We start from the raw sequence: 19,271 nt of genomic DNA, 5'->3' as shown, positions 1-19,271 counted from the left end.
TGCAGCAAAAAAACTTCAGGACCAGACTTCAAAGAGAAACTGCTGAGCTTCAGTTCATCTGCAATTTGACACCATCAGCTCAGGATTAAGCAAAGACTGTGAATGGCTTGACAACTACAAAACCAGTTTCTCCTCCCTTGGTTTTCACACCTCAACTGCTAGAACCGGGCCTCATCCTCCCTGGTTGAACTAACCTCGTTATCTCTAGCTTGCTTGCATATATATATACCTGCCCCTGGAAATTTCCACTACATGCATCTGACGAAGTGGGTATTCACCCATGAAAGCTCATGCTCCAAAACGTCTGTTAGTCTATAAGATGCCACAGAATTCTTTGCTGCTTTTACAGATCCAGACTAACACGGCTACCCCTCTGATATTGATTAAGGTTTACCCATGAGTCTGTCCATAGAAACTATTCCGAAAGTTCTGAGCAAGTGAAAAGATGCTTCCATCCAACAATGAAGCTTTATATTATATATTGTGACAGACCCAGGCCAGTGGGGTACAGGAGTCTGGTAGAGGGCAAATATACTGGTCACTGGGTGAGTAGTTTTCTGTTCCCTGAGTGACCAGAGCAGGGGCTGCACTAGAGTAATCAGGAACTTGCTAGAACCAATTAAGGCAGACAGGCTGATTAGAACACCTGCAGCCAATCAAGGCAGGCTAATCAGGGCACCTGGGTTTAAAAAGGAGCTCACTCCAGTCAGGGAGGGGGGAGCCAGAGGAGAAGAAGTGCGTGTGAGGAGCTGGGAGCAAGAAGCGCAAGGAGCTGAGAGTGAGAGGGTGTGCTGCTGGAGGACTAAGGAGCAGAAGCGTTATCAGATACCAGGAAGAAGGTCCTGTAGTGAGGATAAAGAAGGTGTTTGGAGGAGGCCATGGGGAAGTAGCCCAGGGAGTTGTAGCTGTGATGCAGCTGTTACAGGAGGCACTATAGACAGCTGCAATCCACAGGGCCCTGGGCTGGAACCCGGAGTAGAGGGTGGGCCCGGGTTCCCCTTAAACCTCCCAACTTCTGATCAGACAGAGAAGTTGACCCAGACTGTGGGAAAGACCACTGAGGTGAGCAAATCTGCCAAATAAGTGCAGGACCCACCAAGATAGAGGAGGAACTTTGTCACAACTAGCGTCAAGAGTGGGATTTGGTGTGCACAACACGGCGGAAGAAGTAGGGTGATTTAAAAAAAAAAAAAGAGGATTTTTTATTTTTTCACCTCAATGGATTACTTAGTGCGGGCATTGATACAAGCTATGGTGGCCCAGCAGGCTACCCATGTCCAGGCAGCCGCCCAACAGGAGGCAGTGCGTCTGCAGCAAGACACTAATCACCTGCTGATGGACCAGGCTTCTCAAGACCGAGCTATGTTGCGGGAACTGGTAAACCAGGTAAAGACCCTTACAGAGCTGAACCCCGGCCATGATCGGATGCGACTCATACGGGCCAGCCATTGGCCGCAGAAAATGATGCGGGAGGATGATGTAGAGGCATACCTTCTGGCCTTTGAGAGGACAGCCCTACGGGAGACCTGGCCTCGAGATCAGTGGTCTGGCATCCTTGCCCCATTCCTCTGTGGGGAGGCTCAGAAGGCCTACTATGATCTGCCTGAAGAGGCTGCAGCAGACTACACCCAGCTGAAAGCAGAAATCCTGGCCAGATCTGGGGTAACAACTGCAGTGCGGGCTCAGCAGTGTCACGAATGGAGGTACCAGGAAAACAAAACCCCGCGGTCCCAATTGTATGACCTCATCCATCTTGCAAGAAAGTGGTTGCGAATGGAATCCCGGAGTCCGGAAGAGATACTAGAGGTTCTGGTCATCGACCGATACATGAGGGGGCTACTGCCAGACCTTCGTGCTTGGGTAAGCCAAAACGAACCCTTCACCTATGATGAGGTTGTCTCACTAGTAGGGAGGCAAAGGACAGCGAGGGAGCTGACCCAACCAGTTAAGGAAGAGGCAGCTCGGGTTAAACTAGCAGCATCAAGCCTTAGAGCTTGGGTGACTGGGCGACCAGGAGATCACAGGTGGAAAAAGAGAGGGGCTGAAGGCCCACCAGAAGCCACAAAGAGTCAGAGCACGGAGGGAGAAGAGAATCGTGATGTTAGACTGCCCAAACCAAGAGACTGGGGAATGCCTAAGCCCCATACAGATGTTATGCCTGCGGGGAGTGGAGACATATAGCTGCACAGTGTCCCAATGCTGAGGAGCCTATGCAGTGTAACCTGGCGAACTGGGCAGATCCATGCTCCCTAATCTACCTTGTGGGGGTCTCACTAACCCCACATATGTACACCAGACCAGTAAAGCTAAATGGGGTAGAGAGCACAGCACTGGTTGATTTGGGGAGTGCTATCACACTTGTCTCGGGGAAGCTCATGAAGTGTAGTCAGCCGCTGCGGGCTAAACATATGGGGATAACATGCGTCCATGGGACAGTTTGTTATTACCTCACTATCCCAGTAAAAATCGAGATTCAGGGGAACGCTACTGAGGTAGCAGCATGTGTAGTCCCTAAACTCCCATACCCGGTGCTCGTAGGGAGGGACTTTCCAGGGTTTGGAGACTTACTCCCAGTAGGAGGACTGGAGAAAGAGGGGAACCCTGAAGTTAGTGAGGCATCCACAGTAGGCTGTCAACCTCCAGTCTTCTCTGAAATATCCCCAGATTTATTTTCCATTCCCAGACAAGATAGAAAGTCGAAAAGGGAAAGGAGGGCAGCTAAGGCCTTGGGAACCCGAATACTGACCCAAAGCCAGAGAGTCGCTCTCGTAGGTAGGCGGACCCGAGCAGCTGAAAAGGAGGCCACCCTGGAGGGAGAAACACCCGAGTCTGACCCCCACCCTAACGCTTCGGAACCAGTAGAGGCAACAGAGACTGGCCCCCTAGATCTTGGGTAGATTAGCCCCCGAAGAGGAAATTTTGGACGGGACCAGGCTGAAGACCCAAGGTACAACAACATTAGAAAGGAGGTGACTGAAATAGATGAGGTCCCCGTGGAAGGGAAAACCCAGGGACCAGGACCCTATTTCATAATGAAGAAGAATCTCTTATACCGGGTTGCACCAGTACGGGGCAAAAGGTACAGCAGATCCTAGTACCTCAAAAACACCAGAACGCTGTATTAAGTCTTGCTCATAGTCATCCTTTTGGGGGGCACTTGGGGGTAGAGAAGACCCTGGCACGAATCTTACGACGGTTCTTCTGGCCTGGAGTACACGAAGAAGTGCGGAGGTATTGTGCATCCTGCCCAGAGTGTCAGCTGCATAGTCCCCATCCCCGAGGGCACCTTTAGTACCCCTTCCCATCACAGACGTCCCCTTTGAGCGAATAGCCATGGACTAGTGGGACCCCTGGAGAAGACGGCTCGGGGCCACCAATATATACTTGTTGTTTTGGACTATGCTACTCGCTACCCCGAAGCTGTCCCCCTGCGGAACACAGCCTCTAAAACGATAGCCAAAGAGCTGATGAGGATCTTTGCCCGAGTGGGGCTACCAAAGGAGATATTAACAGACCAAGGAACCCCATTTATGTCAAAGCTAATGAAGGACCTCTGTACGCTGCTCCATATACATACCCTGAGAACTTCAGTCTACCATCCGCAGACTGATGGGTTGGTAGAAAGGTTTAACCGAACCCTCAAGGCTATGATAAGGAAGGTGGTAAGTCGGGACGGGAAGGATTGGGACACCCTACTGCCCTACCTTACGTTCGCTATCCAGGAGGTACCTCAGGCCTCGACTGGGTTTTTCCCATTCGAGTTATTATACGGTCTTCACCCCCGTGGCATACTAGATATTGCCAAAGAGATCTGGGAAGAGGAACCCAATGAGGGGAGAAATATAATAGAACATGTAATACAAATGCAAGACTGGATAGCCAGGGTCACCCCTATTGTACGAGAACATTTGGAAAAGGCCCAGGAGGCCCAGAGAACCCATTACAATTGCCAGGCAAAAGTCCGACAGTTCCAACCAGGGGATCGGGTGATGGTGTTGGTACCCACAGCAGAAAGCAAGCTTCTGGCCCAATGGCCGGGACCCTATGAGGTGGTTGAACCCGTGGGGGAAGTAACCTACAAGGTGTGGCAGCCAGGACACCGAAAACAAGAACAGATTTATCACATCAACCTTCTGAAACCCTAGCATGCATAAGAGGCATGCGTAACTGTCCAAAAAGACCTAACCCAGGAAAACAAGCCTTCCAAACTGGTGAGAATGTCTCCCGATTTAACACTAGATCAGAAGAATGAGGTGTCTGAGATGATCTTCCGGAACCAAGATGTGTTCTCGACAAAACCAGGTCGAACCACCGAGACACATCACCACATCGTCACGAACCCTGGGGCCAGAATAACGAGGCCTTAACAGGTGCCAGCAGCCAAAAGGGAGGAAATAAAAGCAGAAGTAAAAAAAAAAAAAAAGCTGGAGTTAGTGATCATCTAAGAATCCCACAGTCAGTGGTCCTGCCCAATGGTGCTGATGCCCAAACCTGATGGCACCACAAGGTTTTGCAACGACTTCCAGCAACTAAACGAAGTATCCCAGTTTGACGCGTACCCCATACCTCACATAGATGAGCTAGTGGACCATCTGGGGAATGCCCGGTACTTGACTACCCTAGACTTGACAAAGGGGTACTGGCAGATCCCCTTGCGGAAGACGCAAAGGAAAAGACTGTGTTCTCTACACCAGAGGGTCTTTTTCAATATACTGTCCTCCCTTTTGGACTACATGGGGCCCCAGCTGCTTTCCATAACCTCATGGACAAGCTATTACGCCCGCGTAACAGTTATGCTGCTGCCTACTTGGACGATGTGGGCATTCATACCCCAGACTGGGAAACCCACCTGGAGAAGGTGGAGGCAGTCCTTGATACCTTCAGGCGAGCTGGCCTTACAGCAAACCCTGCCAAGTGCGCTGTAGGGTTTACAGAGGCCAAATATCTTGGCTACATTGTGGGAAAAGGTCTGGTAAAACCCCAAGTGAACAAGTTGGAGGCCATCCAAAATTGGCCCCGACCATGTTGCAAGAAACAAGTCTGGGCATTCCTAGGTGTAGTGGGGTATTACCGACGATTTATCCCCCACTTTGCCACAAGGGCAAGCCCCCTGACAGACCTAGTGAAAGCCCGTGGACCTGATCTGGTGAGATGGTCTGACGCAGCAGAGGAAGCATTCACAGACCTATAGACTGCTTTCTGCAGTAACCCCGTACTGATAGCCCCTGATTTCTCCAAGGAGTTTATCCTGCAGACGGATGCATCAGAAGTAGGGTTGGGGGCTGTTCTATCACAGATGGTCGGGGAGGAAGAACACCCAATTCTCTACCTCAGTAGGAAACTCCTTCCGAGGGAACAAAAATATGCAGTGGTGGAGGGAGAGTGCCTCGCCGTAAAATGGGCCATGGAAGCATTGTGCTACTACTTATTTGGGCGCAGATCTGTCCTCGTGACCGACCATGCACCTCTTCAAAGGATGCAGCAGAACAAGGAGAAGAACACAAGGGTGACTAGGTGGTTCTTATCCCTCCAACCTTTCCAGTTCTATGTGCAACACAGGGCAGGGAGCCGTCATGGTAATGCCAATGGCTTGTCACGTGTGCACTGTCTGGCATCTCAAGCTGCCCAACCCCTTGGTGTTGAGCAGGGGGGCAGGATATGTGACAGACCCAAGTCAGTGGGGTACAGGAGTCTGGTAGAGGGCAAATATACTGGTCACTGGGTGAGTAGTTTTCTGTTCCCTGAGTGACCAGAGCAGGGGTTGCACTAGAGTAATCAGAAACTTGCTAGAACCAATTAAGACAGACAGGCTGATTAGAACACCTGCAGCCAATCAAGGCAGGCTAATTAGGGCACCTGGGTTTAAAAAGGAGCTCACTCCAGTCAGGGAGGGGGGAGCCAGAGGAGAAGTGCATGTGAGGAGCTGGGAGCAAGAGGCGCAAGGAGCTGAGAGTGAGAGGGTGTGCTGCTGGAGGACTAAGGAGTACAAGCGTTATCAGACACCAGGAGGAAGGTCCTGTGGTGAGGATAAAGAAGGTGTTTGGAGGAGGCCATGGGGAAGTAGCCCAGGGAGTTGTAGCTGTGATGCAGCTGTTACAGGAGGCACTATAGACAGCTGCAATCCACAGGGCCCTGGGCTGGAACCCGGAGTAGAGGGCAGGCCCGGGTTCCCCCCAAACCTTCCAACTCCTGATCAGACATAGGAGAAGTTGACCCAGATTGTGGGGAAGATCACTGAGGTGAGCAAATCTGCCAAATAAGCGCAGGACACACCAAGGTAGAGGAGGAACTTTGTCACAATATACACACATACACACACACACACACATATACACACACACACACACCCCATTTTGGGACATATTTTACAGATGTGAATTATGAGAGAATATTTTTATTTAAATTTTTGTTTGCACTGGTATTTATAAATTGACTAAAAATAGAGATAAATTAAAAGTTATAGAATTTAAATTTAACTCTATTGAGTTTCTGGACTTCAGGAAATTTCAGCTGTGACCTGCACCCAGGAGAAAGAACAGAGGCTTACGCTTTGCAGAACTTCCTTTCAAAACACAATATTGTGTAGTTCAGTGAACACTGAAGTAGTATATTTTTGGCATACTAGTCAATACTCTGGTAAGTAAATATATTTTCTTAATAATTAAGTGGCCTCACTTTCTTTGAAGGGTCATTCATCCATTTCAATATTTGATAGTTGTATAAAAGTGGGTAAAGTCTAATTCTTTGACACTGTCACACTTGGCAGTCCCATTTGTAACAATATATGCATCCCAAAAGGAAGATTTGCATCAGTGTAAATCCTAGTTATTTCATTCTGCTAAAACACAAAGCTAGGTAATACTATTATTAAGGAAAAAGCTTTGATAAGAATGACAAGGAGAATTACCTGGCTCAGGGTTGATACAATATGTGTTGGAACCTGTTATGAGTTTAAATGATTTGAAAATGGAAATAGTATCTGGTTGCCAAATATTTCCATTTCAGCTACACAGTGTCAGAAATATTCTATGGGAGTTTGGTTTTTGTTTTTTTTAAAGAAACTTTACAAGGTGCCATTAAAACTTATCCTATGCATATTTTATATATAAAATATACCTTCGTAGCAAACATATACATACATACATAATTATTCCGTACATGATCATTTTAAGTTTTTCTTGGTATATCGTGACAGGAACTGCGTTCTAACAAAGTTAATCAGCTTGGTCTCTGTGAAGAATACAGTGATAAGTGTTGCTGCGAAGCACAGAGCTCCCACAGTGACGTGAATCAGCTTTGCCAGCCAGCCTTTATCACAGCACAAGAATACCTACAAAGAAAACAAAAGTAAGCAAGCAGTTGTAGAGAGATTACTGGTAGAGAGGTGGATGCTCTGCATCAATGACAAGTAGGCTCTAATACTTCTCTTGACCACAATACCGGCACTACTGAGGTGGTCATCAGGCTGCCAGTCTCAGGCAAGGCAGTCAAATAGATTTGGCTAGCATAATTTGAACCTACAAAATATTATAGCTAATATTGGCCATATTAATATTTTTATAATACAATTTCTATGAAAATATATAAGCACTTGGTATATACCTGATCACTGTAGAAGTTATATGCCATAATACATCATTCACTATCAATTAACTTTGTGTGTGCATATACTTAGGGAAACTATTTTCTTGGTATGCGTTGAGATTAAGGCTACACATCATTCCTTTGTTTCTGCAACCATATATCCACCTATGTTTAAAAGACAGACGTATTGGAAATCTGGGAAAAAATAGTTACCTAATTTTCGTTATTCTTCGAGATGTGTTGCTCATGTCAGTTCCATTCTAGGTGTGTGCATGCCTACATGCAGTATCATTGGAGATTTTTGCCATGGGGTTGGCTGTGGCACCCCCTTGAGTCCTGCGCACATGTGTTGGCACATCAGGTGCCACCAGCCCTATGCCTTCTCGGTTCCTTCTTGCTGACAACTCCAACAGAGGGGCAGGTGGGTGGGTAATGGAATGGACATGAGCAACACATCTCAAAGAACACCAGATACAAAAAGTAGGTAACCGTTTTTTCTTCGAGTGCTTCCTCATACTGACTCCATTCTAGGTGACTCATACTCAGTATCTATGGAGGTGGACTTGGAGTTCATGGTCGTACAGCTTGCAATACTGGTCTACCAAAGCCAGCATCTTAACAGGCAGTAATCCAAGATGAGATTTTCCAGGCCGACACTGGACAACCTATCATCCTGTTGGCAACTGCGATGAATAACTGTGGTGACTTACGAAAAGGCCTCTCAATGTAGAAGGCTAGCTCCCTTCTGATGTCCAGAGAGTGCAAACTGTCCTTCCTTCTCCAACTTATGAGGTTTAGGGAAGAAGACAGGTAAGAATATGTCCTGAGTCATATTTAACTGCACAACAACCTTGCGTTGGAAGGCCAGACACAGTCGCAGTTGGACCTTGTCCTTGTAAACACCATGTAGGGTGGCTCCGAGGTAAGTGCCCTTATCTCAGAGACCCTATGGGCATATGTAATCACCAAGAAAGCAAACTTTCAGGAGAGGAGGGAGCTCCCATGATCCATGACAGCACAAGATTTAGGTCCCCGATGTGAGGGCCGTTGAGGAACCTGGCAGTCATGTCATGGGCGAAAACCAACCTGCTCTCGAGCGGAGGATGAAATGCCGAAATAGGGGCCAAGTGGACCTAACAGATGAAAGAGACAGACTCTGGAATTTAAGATGAAGGAGGTAATCCAGCATTAACTGCAGTGAGGCCCTCTCAGGTAGAATACCTTTATCTGAAGTACAGCATGTAAACCATTTCCATTTGGCCAGGCAGGTTGCTCTGGTAGAGGGCTTTCTAGTACCCAGCAGGACCTGTTTGACGCTGGCCAAGCACAGCCAATCATCTACATTCAACCATGCAGCAGCCAGGCCATCAGGTGCAGCGCCATCAGGCTCAGATGTAACAGCCTGCCATGGTTCTGAGACAAAAGGTCCACCTGGAGCAGTAACTGTAAAGGGGCAGCCACCAAGAGGCCCAGCAACATACCAAACCAGTGTTGGCACGGCCAAGATGGCTCTATGAGGATCACTTTCGTTCTGTCCTGCTTTATCTTCATGAGGACTCTAGATTAATGGCACTGGAGGGAAGGCGTACATCAGAGCCCCCGACCGTGGGAGCAGGAAAGCATCTCACGGGGAGCCTCTGTCAGTCCCCCGAAATGAACAGAAAAGTGTGACACTTTCTGTTGTGCCTGAATGCAAAACAATTCCACTTGGGGAGTCCCCACCTTTGGAAAATAATGCTATCTTCCGATGAAGGAACCACACACGGCAAGATGAGAGGGTCCTGCTGAGGTGATCTGCTGAAAGTGTTTCTCGTCCTGGGGAGATGTGTGGCCACGAATGAATGGCGGGCTGAACCCGGATGTTACAGACCTTAAGGGCTTCTTAGCAAAGAGCTAAGGAGCAGGCTCCGCCTTGCCTGTTGATATAGAACATAGTGGCAGTATTGCCCACCAGGACTTGAACCACCCTGCCTTTTATATGAGGCAGAAAAGCTTGACAGGCCAAGCATGCTGCTCTGAGCTCCCTGACATTTATGCAATGACCTTGCATGCCAAGAATGCCTAGATGGGCTCCCCACCCCAGAGCCGAAGCATCAGAGAACAGGGTAACTGATGGGGCCACAAAGGGGACTCACCTCCAATACTGAGACTGGGTCCAACCACCAAGCGAGCAACAACAGGATGCGGTCCAGAACCTTGACTACCCAGTCTATGTTGTGTCTGTTGGGGATTGTAACAGGGTGAACACCCCGCTCAGCCCTGAAGGGGTTGGAAAAGCCCTGCAGAGGGCTGGGGCTGCAGAAGGGAGCAAAATCTTGGCTGATGGGCAGAAGTGGCTGCAGCTGGGGCCACGGCCCAAACTGAGCAACTAGGCCTTATAAGAAGGCCAGGGCAGCCAGAAGCTCAGAGTCTCTCTCTGCCTGTAGAGGGAGAAGGGCCTGGCTGCTATGGACGGTACCTAAGGTGGAGCAGGGCCGGGGGAAGGCAAGAGGAGCTGGGGTGCTCCGGCCTGGAAACCCCCCCAGGCTGCAGGCCTAGGGTAAAGCCAACTGGGTACTGGGGTTGGAAAGGGGCAGCCCACGGGTAGGCAGAGGCAGCAGGTCCAAACCCCTTTGCCTGTGATGAGTGGCTGACACACTGCAGTCTGCCCCAGTGAACGCGGGATAAGTGATGACTGGCAGAAGCCAAGACTGAGGCGAAGTGGGGATAGTGGGTGGAGGTTCCCCTGGGGAGGGGGAGACCCAGAACTGTGGGGTTACTGCCAGGGAGCAGCACCCCAGATAATGGGGCACTGGGTCCTGGGAGGGTGAGGTAAGACGGATCACTGGCCTGCAGAGGGCACACCGGCCTGCAGAGGGCGCTCCAACAGCTGGAGAGCTAATTCCTGGGGACAACCAGCAGGAGGCGCTGCAGGGTGAGTCTGTACACGCTTACAGGCACACAGACCGATGCCAGCCATGCCTGTAGGGGCCTGAGATGGAGCCGTGCATGCCGGACCATGTAAGTGCAGACCACCACAAGACCCAACAGCCTCAAGTATGTGTGAGCAGTAGTAAAAGGGTGGTCTTGCATATGTGAGATTGTAGAACTAAAAAATGAAATTGTTTTTAATTGTTCACTTTATTAACGTAACTTCTGTTCACCATTCACTACACTTGCCTACATTGTACCTTCTGTTCACTGTTTGCCATATTGTAATTCAAATCCCATTTTAAAACACTCACTCCATTTTGTAAAAGCTTCCTCCAGCCTTCATTTTTGCAAACCCTGCTGTAATCTTATGAGTTTAGTTTAGATGAGTGAATGAGGCATGTATGAATGATGGAATCAACCTCCAGCCCCAGCCTGTCCTCAGGAAATAAAGTTCAAACACAAACAGCTGAAGATGCAGACAAGAGCCCTAACAAAGTAAGAAGAGTCCACCCTAAAAAGAAAAGGTACAATAGAAAAAAGATCAAAGCCAGGTCCGAGGCTGAAAGTCACGCCTGCAATTGACGGGTGATCAATCACCAAACCTAGAGGCAGCGTGACACAGCAAGACCTATAGACTCTGGATTCAAACTAAAGCCTACAAAAAGGATGAGTCAGATGGAAGACTTTGAAGAGGGTAACATTCTGCTGCCAACATGGAAGGGCATCAGTGCATGCCCAACAGAGACCCAGCTTGTACTTGTGCCCGGCTGTCCTGGCCAGTTAGCGGCCACAAGCAACGAACCCAAGCCTCAAAATCAAGCCACGAACGCAAGCTATACTATGCAGCAGCTGCAGAACATCGAGAGAGAGAGAGAGTGTGTGTGTGTGTGTGAGAATTAAGATATTAGTTATTGGTCATAAATCAAATTGTTATCATAATAAATGTGGCATCTTTGTCTTGCCCCCTGAAAAGATCCTGTGTAGGTTTATCTGTACAACAAGATCAGGTCTGACATAGCACAGAATCAGGTTTCGGGGAGGAAAAGAAAGGAAAGGAACACTTTCTGTTTGATTCCACGGCTCGAGTAGGGTCAGAGGACCACTCCTATGGACTCTATGTGCTGCACTGGAACTAACATATATTTTTTTTCTCATTTATCAATATACCTAGATCATGACATGTGGAGCAAACCAGTTCAAGATGCCACCACACCTCATGCCAAGACTGGCCCTTGATCAACCAGTCATCGAGACATGGGTAAATTTGAACACTCCGACACCATGTACTTTGTAAACACTCTTGGGGCTGATGAGAGACCAAAGGGCAGTGCCGTGAATTGGAAATGGCGCTGGCCCAAAACAGCTATGAATCTATGAATCTGCCTGTTGCACAACACACACAGCTCCAGGGTAAAATTCCAGCCGGGACTCTAACCACTAAACTAACACTTACTTAAAATGTACCTACAAACTATATAGAAAGGGAAAAACAATGGGCTGTTAAGAACCGCTAACGCTCTTGCTATGCAAGACAAGGTGCTCCAACCAACTGTCATGGGCAGTAAGAAAGAGCTGAGAGGGTGCAGGGCTGGCGGTGCCTGATATACCAGCGCATGAGCACGGCACTCAAGGGGGCACCACAGCCAACCCTATGGTTGACAAAAATCTCTGATGACTGTGCACCTGGGCATGCACACACCTAGAATGGAATTGACATGAGCAAGCACTTGAAGAATCTCCCTTTCCAATACAATCTCTAGTTTCTACCTCACAGAGCCATGGGATATTCAACTTAATTCACGTAATCGTTACCACAGAAAATCTGCAGCTGGTGCAGGACTGAACTTTGCCCATCTTCTACCCTAGGTAGGTGTGAATGGGGGAGGAATGCCACATACTGGAGAGGGGATGGCAGGGGAAAAAAGAGGGAACATTTTTGTGGCAAGTTTTTTTTTAATTGATTGCTGTTTAAAGCTGTTGGGAGATTGGAGATATTGAAATAGGATCTATGAAAACTGATAAGTAGACAGAGAACAGATGGTATGGTAAAAAAACAGCATTATTCATTAATCTATCATACCCCGGCCACGTGGCATTGATAGATATTCTATACACACACACTCACTCACTCAACAATGTATGGTAATATCTATGTGATAAATTGCATTTATCATCATGCACCTTTGTCTCATATACATATATACAAAATAATAAGCCTTGCAAAATTGTAATAAGATTTTATTAGCCTATGCTCATAATCTACTTGCATGCCCTTTAGTGAGATTCTGATGATTAAGCTAATTATATTTTCTAATTACTTGATATGAACAGACTTTTACAAGAATGATAGTGAAATCTGAAAAACACACTCACCTCTGAAAAAACAGTGACTACTCCACTTATAATATAAACAAAAATTAGTGATGGCGAGAGTAGCAGCCCTTTCAAAGGTCTGTAAGAACTCTCTTTGAAGTAATTGTAGATGTAGCGAATGCTGTGTGCTATTCGAATACTCATATTGAAGCAGTTTGCAAGGATAAAGCCTACACTGCCTTGCCACTGAGTCAAGAAATAAGAGACGCACAAGAATGTGAAGGACAAGGCCAGCATAACAAAATTGAACCTAAAGGAAAAAAGAGAAACAAGTTAAGCAATGTATGCTGTGAAAATATTTATCCATGAACACTTATGTCAGCAAGAGTCCTACAATTTTTCCCCCTAAATGAAGAAACCAAATTATGGCTAATTTTGAACATAAACAGTACAGTAGGGATCAAATTAAGATGTGCTAATAAAGAAGGCTTATTGAAGGGTGTGGAGGAAAACAAAGAAGAGCCACATTAAGTGTGAGATTTTTATTTTTAACAGTGAACCATACATTTCTGATTTCTCTTACCATATTTGACAGACTAATTAAGCTTGCAAAATCTGAAGAGTTCTACCATATATTAAAAATTCTTAAACAAGATGGCACATTCATAAACTTCTGCAAACCTTGGTTAAAAATGTTACTTCACTTACAAATCAGCACTTTGAAAAGATCACGCAAGTCATATGGCTCAATTTAAAATCTCTCTCTGTGTATGAAAAGCAAGAGTGGAAAAGTCTTATAACAGGAAGTTGTTGCACACTGATGAATAAAGGGCTGTTGCTAGTTTTAGCCAGGCCAGCAGTGTGTTAGCCTTTATAAATAGAGAGGATGAAGGAAGTTGGGATATGAAGCCCACCTCTTAACAGAACAGAACAAGATTCTGGTTTTAAAAAAACAAAGCCAGGTGGTCATTAAAACTTAATATATGAAGTGGATAGTTATAGCCTACTAAATGTCTGAGACAACATTGTTTTTTAAAATAGCCAATATTGGGAAAGGGCTATAATCTAAATAAAAAAACATTTTTTGGCAAGCAATATTAATCTATTTTAATTTGAACTAAAGTGAAGTAGTGATGTTACACACACACACACACACACCACTCTCTGCAGGTGTGTAACATCTGCTGATTTTCAGCAAGCATGCATGCATGCATTGGAACAGTCTCCCAGATTGCTGGACACGTGGTTACTCCAACATGAAGTATATGTGCAACTAGTGTGCAGAGACCTACACCAACCATTTTACCCCTACAGAAACTTAGATGAAAATTCACTTCACTTGATCCAACTTCTATTTCTTTATAGTATCCATAGAAAAATATCCAGTTGATACATGATCATCCTGAATTGCAACAAGTTCATTAGTTCACAAAGTCACACCCATAAAGACAGCTAAAATAGATGTGAACTAATAACTAACTCATGAAAATAAGGATTAATTCAACATTACAGCCCTAGTCTAAAAGACTACAGTGAATAACTTAAAGACAGCATTGGTACAGCTGATAATGACAAGTCCTGCTGTCTTCCATTAGATGAGCACTCTGCAGTTGTTGTATTTCCCAATTAAGCACAGATCACGAATCAGCAGCCTTAAAATGCTTATTGTACATCTGACAAACTGCAAATTTAAAATGAGATGCAATTAATACAGCACTTCTGCAAATCAACAGAAAATTATTATACTTTAGCAGCAATTATGCTGCCATATTTTTATTGTTCTGCTCTTGATGCTCAGCAGTGAAATTCAGTTTGAAATTTGACATTTCAGTAAGATGCCTAGATTGCCAAAAAGACATGATAGGCATGCAGTCTCACTAAAGCAGGCAATTATCCCAACGTGTTAAAAGTTAGCTTTAAAATCTAATAATATCAACTAATTTTAAAGTTTTAATTTTGGGGATTATTTTGATGAAGTGAAATAAAAAGTTCACTGCTGGAAAATTACACTTTTAATTAAATTGACATTTAAAGTGGATCAGTGGCTCAGACATTCAAACCTGTAAAGTCTGATAATTTAATCTAATAAAGACTTGGTCAAAACAGTATATAATTTTTAAAATATAATGTGAAAATTCTCTCTGTGCCAAGTCACATGACATACAAACTTACTTCCTCAAGCCAGGATGTTTGCCAATCCAAAAATGGTCTCATTAATATTCTTATATTGCACTATTTTGACAGTCCTCTTATATTGATAACCATTTCATTTTTTAAAACTCACCAATATGCCATAGAATCAGGGAAATTGGGGAGGAAGGGGAGAGGAGGGAACTAGGTTTTTCCATGAAAGAGTCCTTTGTCAAAAGTTTGAAAAAAAACTTGAAGTTTAATGAGTCTTATGTACATTTATTAAATAAGACAGCTATTTCATGATGTACGGTAAAATCCCTGCACCTAGTTAATCGATATACTGCCAAATACACAAGTCTTCTGTGCTGGCAAGTATTTCTGTTCACTTGCCTAGAATTAATAAGGCAATAAGACATGCTGTATAATACAGTATTTAGCGCTTATTTTTTTCTTTACAGGAGAGTCCAATCTATAATTGAGATTGGCAAATTCTTTACAGTCAAACCCTCTCCTTGAAAAAGTTTGAAACCAAAAAAAATGTTTGTAGCGCCACTTAACAGTGACCAAAGCTGGTAGTCATACGTATTATGCATCGACCCTTCTCCCTGTCAACAAAAGCAGCCTCTGCTACACATCAGCACAGATTTCAGAAAAATAGGAACTTAGCAATTAAAATAGTCAAGGAAATATGGGAAGATATAGACAGGAATTTCATTCATTCAGAAAAATACCTGAGATGGAATATTTTTATAACTGAAATTTTTAAGTGAAATGTATTACTAAAGCAGTATACTTTATAATAAAAAATATAGCTATTATGGAAAGTTATTTTTAAAACCACTCAATGTGCACACATATGGAAACTAAGGTTTAGAATTTTTTTTCCCCCCATTATTTTCTTCCATTTCATACTTTGACCAGATATGTATTGTGTACATAATGTTCAAACTTGTACATGCCCAAGATTATCCATCTAATCTATATTTAGACTGCTAAACAAGTAGCCTGTTTTTCAGCAGTGCTGAGGAGCTACGAACACCCTTTAACCTCAAAGGGAGGAGTGGGTGATGGCTGCAAAGCGTAAATCAAATTACTCACTGAAACACCTATATATGGATTCAAGTGTGTAATCTTAGGAACCAGAGTCTGAACATTTTGACCATATCTATATTAGCTGAGACTGAATTGCTACTTTAGAACTGGCACTGAAGATGTGAAATTCAAAACTGAAGCTTAAGTGGTAAAACAACAGCATGTAAAAAGGAACCTGAATTTCCAAAGTGTCATTCCCCTCCCCCGCCGCCACCCCAACCCCTCCCCCTCTAGGTACAGATGCACTGTAGACTGACAGGGTCGACCTGCAGTAAATTTGTTTTTCAGGAACACTTTAGGGGCTATTAATGGATCCACAAGCCTTCTTGCCTACCTGTCTACCTCCTCTTTGCACATAGAAGCAAATGTAAAACATTCTGTTACTCCATTGACAGCAAGAAGCAGGACATATAAAGAATAGCAGCGCAGGAGACTGGGACCTAAAAAACAGTAAAACAATAAATGAACCAATATTCCTATAATGAAGGCTCATGTACATACTTCTCTTATCTACTGGTACTCAAAGATCATCCTTCAAATGTTTTCAATTATGATTTTACCATGACAGCTACTTTCAAGTTCAACCTGTAATCTAAATTACGCAGGCATGTTCCTATCAATACCACTACAAGACAATGAGTAGACTAACCAAAAAGCCAAGAGAACAGGAGTCCTTGGGGCATACATTTGTTAGTCTCTAAGGTACCACAAGGACTCCTGTTCTTTTTGCAGATACAGACTAACAGGGCTGCTACTCTGAAACCTGTCAAAAAGCCAAGGACACCACTTCTAGATGAGATCTTTTTTCCTCCATAGCCAAAAGGATATTTTAATAGTTGAGATTTCTTTAATAAAGACTAAAGCTTGTTAAATCCAGCGTTGTGTATTGTAGAGGACTTGGGGAATAAGTTTGAGGCCAATTCTCAAGAGCAAGTGAGAATATATACAAACTCCAGCCAGGATATATTGTCATAGGAAACAGATAGCAATTGTGCTAAACTGGGAGTTACATTAATATTTTTAATGGGACAGAGGTAATCTATAAATGAGTTAAAAATTCTGCACCAGTTTTGGAAATTGCTTTATTGTCCTTTAAAAGATTCCCATGTGAACTTGTAAAGGTGAGAAAATTACAAAATGGCAGCTAACATTTCCGTTTGTTCTGGTCCCAAAAAATTAATGCTGACAAATGAACTCGTCTCCCAAAAACGAACTTAATTGATCAGGGTTATTACATTGTGCACTCTCCCTCTGTCTCAGTTCTGAGGAGTAATTTCCTGAGCAGTCACGGTACAGCACATTTCTTTGAGGTGAAGAGAAAGTCTTCAACTCTATGAAGATGCACATAAAGGCAATCAAAGTCAGGCTACAAGCACATGAGAAGAAAGGGAAATGAAATAATTTAAAACAACTAATGGATACTCAAGGAAAATCAAGGTAGATACAAATGCCAGTGTGTCACATTTAAGAATTCACTTTCATAGGACCCAATCCTGTGAATATACTTGAGAGTGACTTAATGCACATGAGTAGTCCTCCTGAAGCGAAGAGGCTAATACCTTACGTACAGTTAATGTTTGATAGATTGGGCCCACAGTGAGTAACACCCTCTTTCATTTCCCCTTAACTGACGCTAAATGTAAAGCAAGTGATGCAAGCAAGGGGCTAGAAAAGCTCTCTTGATAAAGAGGGCAAACTGCTGCTATTCTGTAACAACCACCCAGAATTTTCATTTTCCTGAAATTAATAAAAATCTAAGTGGATTAGTGATAAAATATGTACTCAGAACAGATGTACTGACAACTGATGCAAGTCATTTTTCTTTATTGCTAAAAATTCTTCATAAAAACCAATGTGGGCTTCCAGACATGCATCTGAACCTGTCAAGAGCCCAAAGTTCTTGAGGAACAGGTGATAATAATTAAGTACTTATATTTATTGCTCATTCCTCTTTGACTACATTTTGCACCATACTATCAAATTTCAGATTAAGGGACAACAGAAGCAACAGCAATTGGTATAAGCCTGTGTCCGACCAACCTCCTTAAAGATAAAAGTAACAAGGGTCTTCATGGAGCTACAATGTCTCTCAAATTAATTATCTTGAAATTGAATAAATTAATTGCAACTTTCTCCATGTTATTCAATTAGCGGTATTCAAAGGACAACGTTTCACACTATAAAGGTCCTATATATTCCATGTAATAAATTGTGTTGTAAGGCTTTCCATTTTCCTTGTAATTTTTCAGTATTAAAGACATAAGTGTTTGTCAGTCAGAATATTAATATCCCATTGTGGCACTGTCAGTGTCTCCATACTGAAATGAAATGTCTCAGGATGGCTAGCCCTTTAATTGGAATTGCGCCCTGCCTCAACTGACAGATCAGCTACCTCCCAACTGAGAGATCAGCTAGGAATCAGGCAATTATAAAACCTAGCAACTAGCTCAGTTGGGAAGAGACCTGCCAGGAGTGGGGAGGCCCTGGCAGTAAACCCATGGGTAAGGTGGGGGAAGGAAAGTTGGAGGAAGCAGGTTGGCACTCATATCAGGCACTGGAGCAGGGTGACTCTCAGGCAAGTGGCCAATAGATTGCTAACATGTAGGGAATGCATAGGCCCCTGCAGCAGATCCCAGATTAGGGGCAGGGACAATTGATATATTGATTTTGTGTTAGGTAGAAGAAAGCCAGGAGAAAAAGGACCTGTACCAGTCTCTAAGAGTAGTGTCAATTCTTCCAGGGCTAGGAAGAGAGGCCAACAGCCTACAGAAATTATTTTCCAGTTGTACGTTTTACCCTTTAAAGCTGCACTGACAGTGTTAAACCACCAAAGGATCAATTTTAAACCCAAATCACCTTTAGTGATTACTACTGAGACAGTGATTACTGTTCTGACTAATCTAACAGCTTTGAATAATACTTATGATAGCCACAGACCTGCATCATAATTGTATAGACTTACAAATAATAGTATTCTCAGTACAGAAGCATTTTCAAACAAATGTTTTTGCTAATCTTAAAAAAAAATTAAAATAAAAAAATGCCACACACACAAGACAAACACAACCCTCTTTGTATTGTTAACAACTCTGGTATTTTTATCATGAGTCTCAGGATACTTGGCGTTTTCTTCAACCATTGGCTACTGGAATCATGTAATTAAGCAAGCATCTCAGCTTTCCATGTTTAAAAATAAGTACGTTTGTAGCCCTCAATTACAAAGCAAGGTTTAAGAA

The 19,271-nt window shown here is 44.1% G+C and overlaps 2 protein-coding genes across 3 annotated transcripts in view; one reads left to right on the top strand and one right to left on the bottom strand.

Annotated features, from left to right (window-relative positions):
* The window catches only part of LOC127053333 (zinc finger and SCAN domain-containing protein 12-like), a 377,840-nt gene extending 374,818 nt beyond the window's left edge, over window positions 1–3,022 (top strand). For both annotated transcript variants that reach the window (XM_050957889.1, XM_050957888.1), the window contains exon 2: window positions 320–3,022. In XM_050957889.1, the coding sequence (XP_050813846.1) occupies window positions 1,219–2,181 (963 nt within the window). In that variant the 5' untranslated portion in view covers window positions 320–1,218 and the 3' untranslated portion in view covers window positions 2,182–3,022. The remainder of the gene's footprint in view (window positions 1–319) is intronic.
* A 4,053-nt stretch (window positions 3,023–7,075) lies between these two features.
* RFT1 (RFT1 homolog) overlaps window positions 7,076–19,271 on the bottom strand; it is a 36,398-nt gene continuing 24,202 nt past the window's right edge. Inside the window, exons 11-13 of the mRNA XM_050957821.1 lie at window positions 16,370–16,475; window positions 12,871–13,120; window positions 7,076–7,330 (exon numbers count right to left, since the gene is read on the bottom strand). Coding sequence (XP_050813778.1) covers window positions 7,163–7,330; window positions 12,871–13,120; window positions 16,370–16,475 — 524 coding nt within the window. The 3' untranslated portion in view covers window positions 7,076–7,162. The remainder of the gene's footprint in view (window positions 7,331–12,870; window positions 13,121–16,369; window positions 16,476–19,271) is intronic.

Source organism: Gopherus flavomarginatus, chromosome 6 (assembly GCF_025201925.1).
Source record: "Gopherus flavomarginatus isolate rGopFla2 chromosome 6, rGopFla2.mat.asm, whole genome shotgun sequence".
NCBI classification, from domain to species: domain Eukaryota; kingdom Metazoa; phylum Chordata; order Testudines; family Testudinidae; genus Gopherus; species Gopherus flavomarginatus.
Note: the sequence above shows the minus strand (reverse complement) of the source record. Positions and strands in the feature narration are given on the sequence as shown.